The sequence below is a fragment of the Theropithecus gelada genome, chromosome 9 (assembly GCF_003255815.1).
Source record: "Theropithecus gelada isolate Dixy chromosome 9, Tgel_1.0, whole genome shotgun sequence".
NCBI classification, from domain to species: domain Eukaryota; kingdom Metazoa; phylum Chordata; class Mammalia; order Primates; family Cercopithecidae; genus Theropithecus; species Theropithecus gelada.
The window spans coordinates 61,041,814-61,050,342 of NC_037677.1; the positions used below are offsets into that span (position 1 = coordinate 61,041,814).

General features: G+C 43.5%; 1 protein-coding gene across 1 annotated transcript in view; it reads right to left on the minus strand.

Moving 5' to 3' along the window:
• Nucleotides 1-7,569, minus strand: part of OIT3 (oncoprotein induced transcript 3) — a 35,464-nt gene extending 27,895 nt beyond the window's left edge. Inside the window, exons 1-3 of the mRNA XM_025396723.1 lie at nt 7,249-7,569; nt 2,073-2,447; nt 601-708 (exon numbers count right to left, since the gene is read on the minus strand). Of these exons, the coding sequence (XP_025252508.1) occupies nt 601-708; nt 2,073-2,447; nt 7,249-7,309 (544 nt within the window). The 5' untranslated portion in view covers nt 7,310-7,569. The remainder of the gene's footprint in view (nt 1-600; nt 709-2,072; nt 2,448-7,248) is intronic.
• Between the last annotated feature and the right edge of the window lie 960 nt (nt 7,570-8,529).

The window sequence follows — 8,529 nt, forward strand, 5'->3', positions numbered from 1 at the left end:
TTTTTTTTTTGAGACTGAGTCTGGCTCTGTCGCCCAGGCTGGAGTGCGGTGGCCGGATCTCAGCTCACTGCAAGCTCCGCCTCCCGGGTTCACGCCATTCTCCTGCCTCAGCCTCCCGAGTAGCTGGGACTGCAGGCGCCCGCCACCGCGCCCGGCTAGTTTTTTGTATTTTTTAGTAGAGACGGGGTTTCACCGTGTTAGCCAGGATGGTCTCGATCTCCTGACCTCGTGATCCGCCCGTCTCGGCCTCCCAAAGTGCTGGGATTACAGGCTTGAGCCACCGCGCCCGGCCTCAAACATCGGTTTTAAAATTAAAATAAAATTAAATTAAAATTCAATTTTTCCGTCATACTAGCCACATCTCAAGTGAGCCATGGCCACCTGTGGCTACTCTAGTGGAGGGCACAATTCTCCACTGTCCCTAACCGTGATACAAATTTGGTGTGGGGCTTTCAGTCCAGGTATAAACTAAAAAGGAAACGCCATTCCAAGTGTTTGGAGACACAAACTGGGAAAATGATGGCGCTCTGAGGCAGGAAGAGTTTTTGATTTGTCCTTTCAATCCTAATAGCCTGATTCTACCTTTGATGAGTTTCTTACCAAAGCATGTCTGCCTGTCAGGGCCTAGCACAGTTCCTGGAGCGCATGTGCACTCGCTGGTATCTGAGCAGCTGCCATGGCAGTCCTCGTCGCAGATGTCATAAAAATCTACGGAAGAATAAAGATTATCTTCATGAGAGGAGGAGACCAGAGGACACTCTTTCATTCATTTTAGAGATGGTGCGGTGGGGCAAGAGGGGTGGTCTCCCTATGTTGCCCAGGCTGGCCTCAAACCCCTGGGCTTAAGCAATTCTCCCACCTTGGCCTCCCAAGTGGCTGGCACTACAAGCATAAGCCACTGCATCCAGCTGACCCTCTCCTTGAGAGAGCCTCATGAGTGTAGCCTGGGGGATGAGTTTCCAGCCACCATCGAGGGAATTCTCATTGTTCAGGGTTTATATAACCCAATGGAAAACAACAAACTAGGGCATCTTCTGTCTTCTAGATCAATGATTCCCAACTTCAGATCCATAGGCCCTTGAGTGGCCACAGACTGTCTGCAAATCTAAAACCTCACCATAAATGAGCTGTAGACTAAGAAAGTGTTACGTCTTACTCTTCTAGTGCTCTATTTTTAAAATGAATACAGATCTTGACAGGATTAATAACACAGAAATTAGAAGTATTGCTGACACAAAGTAGCTTCTTCCCATTATATATCATTTTAAAAAATCAGTGGACACCAAACACAATCCAACCATATGGGTGTCTGATTATCTGTCTATCTATCTATCTATCTATCTATCTATCTATCTATCTATCTATCTATCTATCTATCTATCTATCTATCTAGAGATCTTAAAAAGGGGTTCTCCATACTCAAAAAAGTTGGAAATCCACTATTTAGATAACCTAAATCAATGTTTCATTTTCTTTTTTTTTTTTTTTTTGGGTCGGAGTCTCACTCTGTCACCCAGGCTGGAGTGCAATGGCGTGATTTTTCGGCTCACTGCAACTTCCACCTCCCGGGTTCAAGCAATTCTCCTGCCACAGTCTCCCGAGTAGCTGGGGTTACAAGTGCACGCCACCACACCTGGCTAATTTTTGTATTTTTAGTAGAGATGGTGTTTCACCTTATTGGCCAGGCTGGTCTCTTGGCCAGGCTGGTCTTAAACTCCTGACCTTGTGATCCACCTGCCTCGTCCTCCCAAAGTGCTGGGATTACAGATGTGAGCCACCACACCTAGCCCAATATTTCATTTTCTAATGTGTTGTTTGAATGGAATTCGGACAAAATTAAAAATAACTGATTAAAGTCATAGCTCCTTTCCCCTTCTATTTCTTCAGGAATTTTTCAGAAGTTCTGTGAAGAGATCTCAGAAATCACAATCTAGAGGTATCTTTGGCCCCACATCAATGTTGTTCAGATTGAGATATAGTTGTCACTGTAACTGCGTATCCTATAGTTGGCACTTTTGGACTCCATCCGTGGCCTTGTTGGTGGAGAAAAAGAGCACAGGGAAGGTACTCACGACCACAGTAGACGTGGAAGCAGACGCTGGGCTTGGTCAGACGATACACATAGTAGCCTCCAGGGCAAGCCTTGACCTCCACTGTGGTGTTCCAGAGGCAGCAGTTCCCATTGAAGCTGGCACAAGCCTGGCGTTGCACAATACCGTCACCTTCTAGGGGGTGGCTGCCATTGAGCCAGACAGGTGCGTGGGTTCCACAGTGGTTTTCTGGTATGCAGAAGGTAGGCATGGCATCTCCTGCCATGCCCGTGAAGCGGTACCACTCCCCATCCACATGGTTGTCACATAGAGGAGGACCTTGAGACTCATCCAGTTGGTGGTCAGTGTTCCTCCAGGGCTCATTCAGGCTGATGTAAGCAGAACAAGGGTCTAAGGCTGGAAATGAAAAAGATACCTCAGAGTACCTGGAGTGTTTCAGATCACAGCACCAACAGCCCAAGTCCACCTTCCTGGTCTTGCATTTGGACATTTTTGAATTCAAAAGAGAAATTAGTTAAGGTCCCCAAAAAAATAGTTGTTTAAGGTTCCTTAGGTTGATTTAAACATGCTGCATAAATGCCCTTTTCAAAATTATTTCAAACCTAATATTAAGCGTTAGCTTGAACTGAATTTTTATCCATAATAATTATTTGATAGAAGGATAGGTGTTCAGACCAAGGGAGGTTAGGATTAAAGACTCACTGAACTCTGCGCGAGTCAGACCATACTCTGAGTATTTTGTTCATTACCTGGAAACTGTATTATTATTATTTTTGAGACAGGGTTTGGCTCTGTCGCCCAGGCTGGAGTGCAGTGGTACAATCATGGCTCACTGCAACCTCCGCCTCCTGGACTCAAGTGATCCTCCCTACTCAGCCTCTGAAGTAGCTGGGACCACAGGTGTATGCCACCACACCTGGCTAATTTTTGGGTTTTTTTTTTGGTAGAGATAGGGTTCTGGCATCTTGTCCAGGCTGGTCTTGAACTCCTGGGCTCAAGTGATCCTCCTGCCTCAGCCTCCCAAAGTGCTGGGATTACAGGCATGAACTTGGCGCTCTGCTGGAGACTGTATTTTTTGAAAGCAATTGACAAACTTCAGAGAAAGTTGACCAGACTTAGAAGGGGTCCTAAAAATTATTTACTGGTGAAGTTGAGAATTATGGTTTTGAAAAAAGAAGACTGAAGAAAACACATATTCGTTTTTTAAAAATCTGGAATAGGCTTGTGGAAGAGGAATTAGCTATTCTGTTACAAGAACAAGTACGAATTATGGGGAAGCACATTTCAGTTCAGCTATCCAGTCATGGGAGAGGCTATGTCACAGGGCAGTTAGCTTCCAATCCTTGGAAATATTCAAAAAAGTATTTGGCTGGCTATTTGTAAAGATTGTAGGTGGAATTTTGCATTATTAGAAAGTTTGACTTGATCAGGAATGTGTAAAAGCTCATTCCACTGAAAAGATAAAGGCCTCGGGCACATGCCACCTATTTTGAAATACACAGTATACTAGCATGTAGTTACCAGAAATATTCTCAAAGTGAATTTTGGTATATCTTCTACCAGCTTATTGAAAATACCAAGAACTTTGTGTATTCGTAGTTAACCATGGCATTATTATCCTAGCTGTCATATAGCCAAGTTTCTCAGGCATATGTGTTTAGTGCATAAATTACCATATCTCAACCAAAACATTTTATCATATGTCATGAAGACATTGAAAAACAACATTTTGACTGGGTGCGGTGGCTCACGCCTGTAATCCCAGCACTTTGGGAGGGCGAGGTGGGTGGATTACCTGAGGTCAGGAGTTCGAGACCAGCCTGGTCAACATGGTGAAACCCCATCTCTACTAAAAATACAGAAATTAGCTAGGTGTGGTGGCGTGTGCCTGTAATCCCAACTTCTTGGGAGGCTGAGGCAGGAGAATCGCTTGAACTCAGGAGGCAGAGGTTTCAGTGAGCCAAGACCATGCCACTGCATTCCAGCCTGGGCAACATGAGTAAAACTTTGTCTCATAAATAAACAAACAAATAAATAAATAAATAGAAAAACAACATTTCAATGACTAAAGACACCAATATCTCCAATATTCTCATTGCTCCCCTTAGCTCCAGGGAAACTAATTAATGAATCAACATAGGTAAATGGTCCTTATGAAGAATCTATGAAACCAAGAAATTCTAGAAAGGAACATTGGCCAGAGAGTACTATATTATTCTTCTTAATGCACATGAGGTTGACTTACGTAACTGATCTCGTAGGCAGGGAATTCACATTAGGGCCAATATATTTCGTGGGCAGGGAATTCAGTATTCGCAAATACTGCACAACGATTAAATATGAATCGGCCATGATCACCAAATCTAACTTGTCTAGAAAATACTTTAGATGTTTCCAATCTACATATCCATATTTCAAAGTTAAGTTTACTCTCTAAACTTCAGTCACACGTAGTGAAAAGTATAGCCCACTGCTAATGGCCTCCAAGAAAATATGACAATTTAAGGCAAGAAAGAAGTGGGATATTGCATTTTCTGGAAATAACATGCAGGGATGCAAATGGCAGAAACAACCCTCTTTCTTTAAAATGCCCCTTATGTATCTCAGCTGAGCCCTAGACCAGAATCCTTTGAGGGGAAGAAATATCCTCAGATTCTCTCTCTCCTCAAAGGGGACAAATTTCCTCCTTTGCTCTCCCAGCTGTGGCTTTTTCTTACAAACAAGTTTCCAGAGCAGTTTCACAGGTGGTTATAGAGTCATGGAAATATTTGGTTCCTCTCCCTGGCTCTAATTTTATAAGAGATGGCTAGATACTCAACTTTTAATGACTTCTACAGAAACTCCTAAACCTCTCTCAGTAACTATTTCCTTATTTATAAAGTTTTTCCTTCAAGTAAAGTGTCATTTCTTGGCTGTCTGCTAAAAGTTCACTTGCTCCCCTGCTGTAGGGGAGATAGGGTATGAGGAGGAGAAATTTATATGCCACCTTCTGTAACTAACTAAATAATACATACGTATTTTTAAAAGTTAACCATCCAATACTTTCTGACGTTAAATGTACCCATCCCACTCTACACCCTTTAAAGGCAGCAATCCAATCTAATAATCTGGCTGCTGGTTTTATATCCTGTTTTCAATCTCAGTGTGAAGCCCAGAATCTGGTATTGCACACATTCATCCTAAACTGCTGATCTATACATCTAATTGGGAGGGCTTCAAAAAGAACAGCCCTGTGGGTTCCTTCCTGGCCTGCCAGAAGCTCCTCAATGGTTTGCTAAGATGCCCACTTGCCAGCCACTCCTCTGGCGTCTTCCACCAGGACCATGCAGGGCCAAGGACAGAGAACTGATGTCTGTGTCCCCACTCTTTCGCCCCAGTGTTGAGTCCTCCAACCCTCCAGGTCCTATCCAACAGACAGCCTCCCCTGAATCACAGCCCACTTTCGACCCTGCGCCTGAGCTTGGTTGGGAAGCATCCCTTCTTTCCTGCTCTCTCCTCTTCCATCCTCCTCCCTCATCACCCCACTTTGCTTCCCCCTTTCTCATCCCTTCTTTTCCCTCTTCTCTCACTTCCAGGGCAAACACCAGCTCCAGTCCTCAAAGTTCCCCCTTTATCACGCCTCTGGCATTGAGCCATATATCATCCTTGAGGAGTTGGGGGTTGGAGGAAAAGATCTGGGAAGGGCAAGGGTATATGGAAAGAATGGGGAATACAGGAGGTACTAGAGGCAGAATAGGTAAGGAGAAGGGTGGGAAGAAAGGGGAGTGGAGATTTTTCAGGAGGACAACTTTCTGAGAGAACCTTGGGTTAGTTATTGGCAGCAGATATGGGGTGATTAATGACAGGTAGCTCAAGCATATTTTTTGGAACAGTTTTGGATTTACAGCATAATTGAGATGATAGGACAAAGAGATCCCACATGCCCTACACCCAGTTTCCCTTGTTATGGCATGTTACCTTTAGCCATACACTTACCATACATTAGCATGGTAACTTTGTCGCGTTAATGAGCCACTATTGATACCTTCTTATTAACTCAAGTCCACACTTACGCAGACTTCCTTAGTTTCCACCTATATCTTTCTGTTCCAGGATCCCACATTACATTTAGGTATCAGGTCTCCTGAGGGTCTCAAACCGCCATTTTTTTAAATGCATTTTTATTTTTTATTTTTTTGAGACGGAGTCTCCCTCTGTTGCCCAGGCTGAAGTGCAGTGGTTCGATCTCAGCCCACTGCAACCTCCACATCCTGAGTTCAAGTGGTTCTCCCGCCTCAGCCTCCCAAGTAGTTGGAATTACAGGCATGTGACACCATGCCCATCTAATTTTGTGTGTGTCTGTATTTTTAGTAGAGATGGGGTTTCACCACGTTGGCCAGGCTGGTCTCGAACTCCTGACCTCAGGTGATCTGCCCGCCTTGGCCTCCCAAAGTGCTGGGATTACAGGTGTGAGCCACCGTGCCTGGCCACAAGCTTTTGTTTAATGTGTATCCTTTAAGGTGCTAGAGCAACCATGAAGAAATAGACCAGGGTCAATTAAATACTGAACTACTCAAAAGTGTCAAGAAGGATGGTTCTCTCCATCTCACCCCCACCCTCTCTTCCAGTTAGTACTGATATTCTACTAGAAAAAGAGGCAAGAGAGAAATCTGTTAGTAACTGGAATTGAAACTTTTCTTTGTCTGATTGGCCAGTTTTGCACCAAGTCTGAGGAGGGAGACAATTTAAGACTCACTTGATCTGTGCAAAAAGTATATTCTGATATAAAGACTGATAAGTCTGGTTTATCCAGATCTGTGCCCCTCATGGCAACAGAGCTTTCAGTCCCTTGCCTTCATTAAAGAAAAACTCTATGCTCAACTTTAAATTTTTTTTTTTTTTTGGCTCTTCAAGTTGGAACTATAAAAGTGCCTAGAACACAAAGAAGACAGAATTATTTTTACACAAACTCCAGGAACTCTTTAGCTAGTGAAAGCTGTGGGATATGGCAGATCCATGGAAATTTTGGATGTCCAGGCGAGAGGCTAAATGGAACATGTAACAGAAATTCTCTGGAAATCTATTTTCAGGGACTTTTCTTACAAGATTCTAGAGCTAGCATTTAAGGTACTGGAATCTAGTTCTTAATCATCTGTACATTATAGCAAATTGCCACAACAAAAAGTGCATTGTGCCAAGTTCTTGACGTGAGACTCACCCACGGGTGACACGGAGGTGCCTGTGATGAAGAGGCAGGTGAGAAGCAGGAACGGAGGCATCCTTCTGGACCAACTGCCAGAAACACTGGAAAATCCTCTTAATACTGGTGTTCCTTTGTCCCCTTCTCTTTCAAGCACTTTTTTTTTCTTTTTCTTTTTTTTTTTAAGGCCTCTAGGCTCTCACGAGAAAGACTTTATCAGCACTGGCAGGGGCTTTATCAGAGGAAGAGGATGAGGATGAGTGGGACAAGGTGTCCACAGCTCTGGCCTTGGCCCCAGAGAGAAGCACTGCTTTACACTGTCAACACGGTTCCTTTATTGATAGTTTTCTTTAGGAAAACAAAACAAAACAAAACCACAATCCCTCATCCTCCTATTGTTTTCTCTCAAGAATTCCCTGCAATGGAACCTCCAGTATCTTATCCAGAAGGGAATTCTAAATGAGGGACATCCCCTCACATCAAATTCTTGCTTTGTGACTTATAGGAATTGATTTCACAATGTTGCAGCCATAGCATTGCACACTAAACGAGAATGGATGAAGCCAAATCATTGAACCTGTCTTGGTCAGATAGTCAAGGAGCTTACAATAGCACACAAAACAAAGTAGTAAGGACAGGTATGGGACAAGGACAGTATTCTCTTGAAATGAGCTCCTAAGTTTGTTTTATTATGGTCTTTGACATCAAAACTTCTGAAAGAAACAAGGTTTAAATTGTGTTTTTACCAATTCAAGCAGCAATACCTCATGTTTTTATTGTCTTTACTCCCAAAATTAAAAAATGGTTTTATGTTATTTATTTCACTAATTCTCACATTAAGATGGGGTAGGAGCTTAAAATTAGAAACTACTCATTAAATTAACACTCTGGAAAATTAAATGTCAAAATTTACTGAAGTTTCACATTTAGGCAAAGGAGAGAAAATGTGCTTCATAGCACATTTTTTGAGACAGAGTCTTGCTCTGTCGCTCAGGCTGGAGTGCAGTGGCCTGATCTCGGCTCACTGCAAGCTCCACCTCCCAGGTTCATGCCATTCTCCTGCCTCAGCCTCCTGAGTAGCTGGGACTACAGGCACCCGCCACCATGCCCAGCTAACTTTTTTGTATTTTTAGTAGAGACGGGGTTTCACCATGTTAGCCAGGATGGTCTCGATCTCCTGACTCGTGATCCACCCGCCTTGGCCTCCCAAAGTGCTGCGATTAGAGGTGTCAGCCACCGAGCCCGGCCAATCACTGGTTTTTGACAGTGACAAAAGTACAAATGGTCTCCAGAAGCACA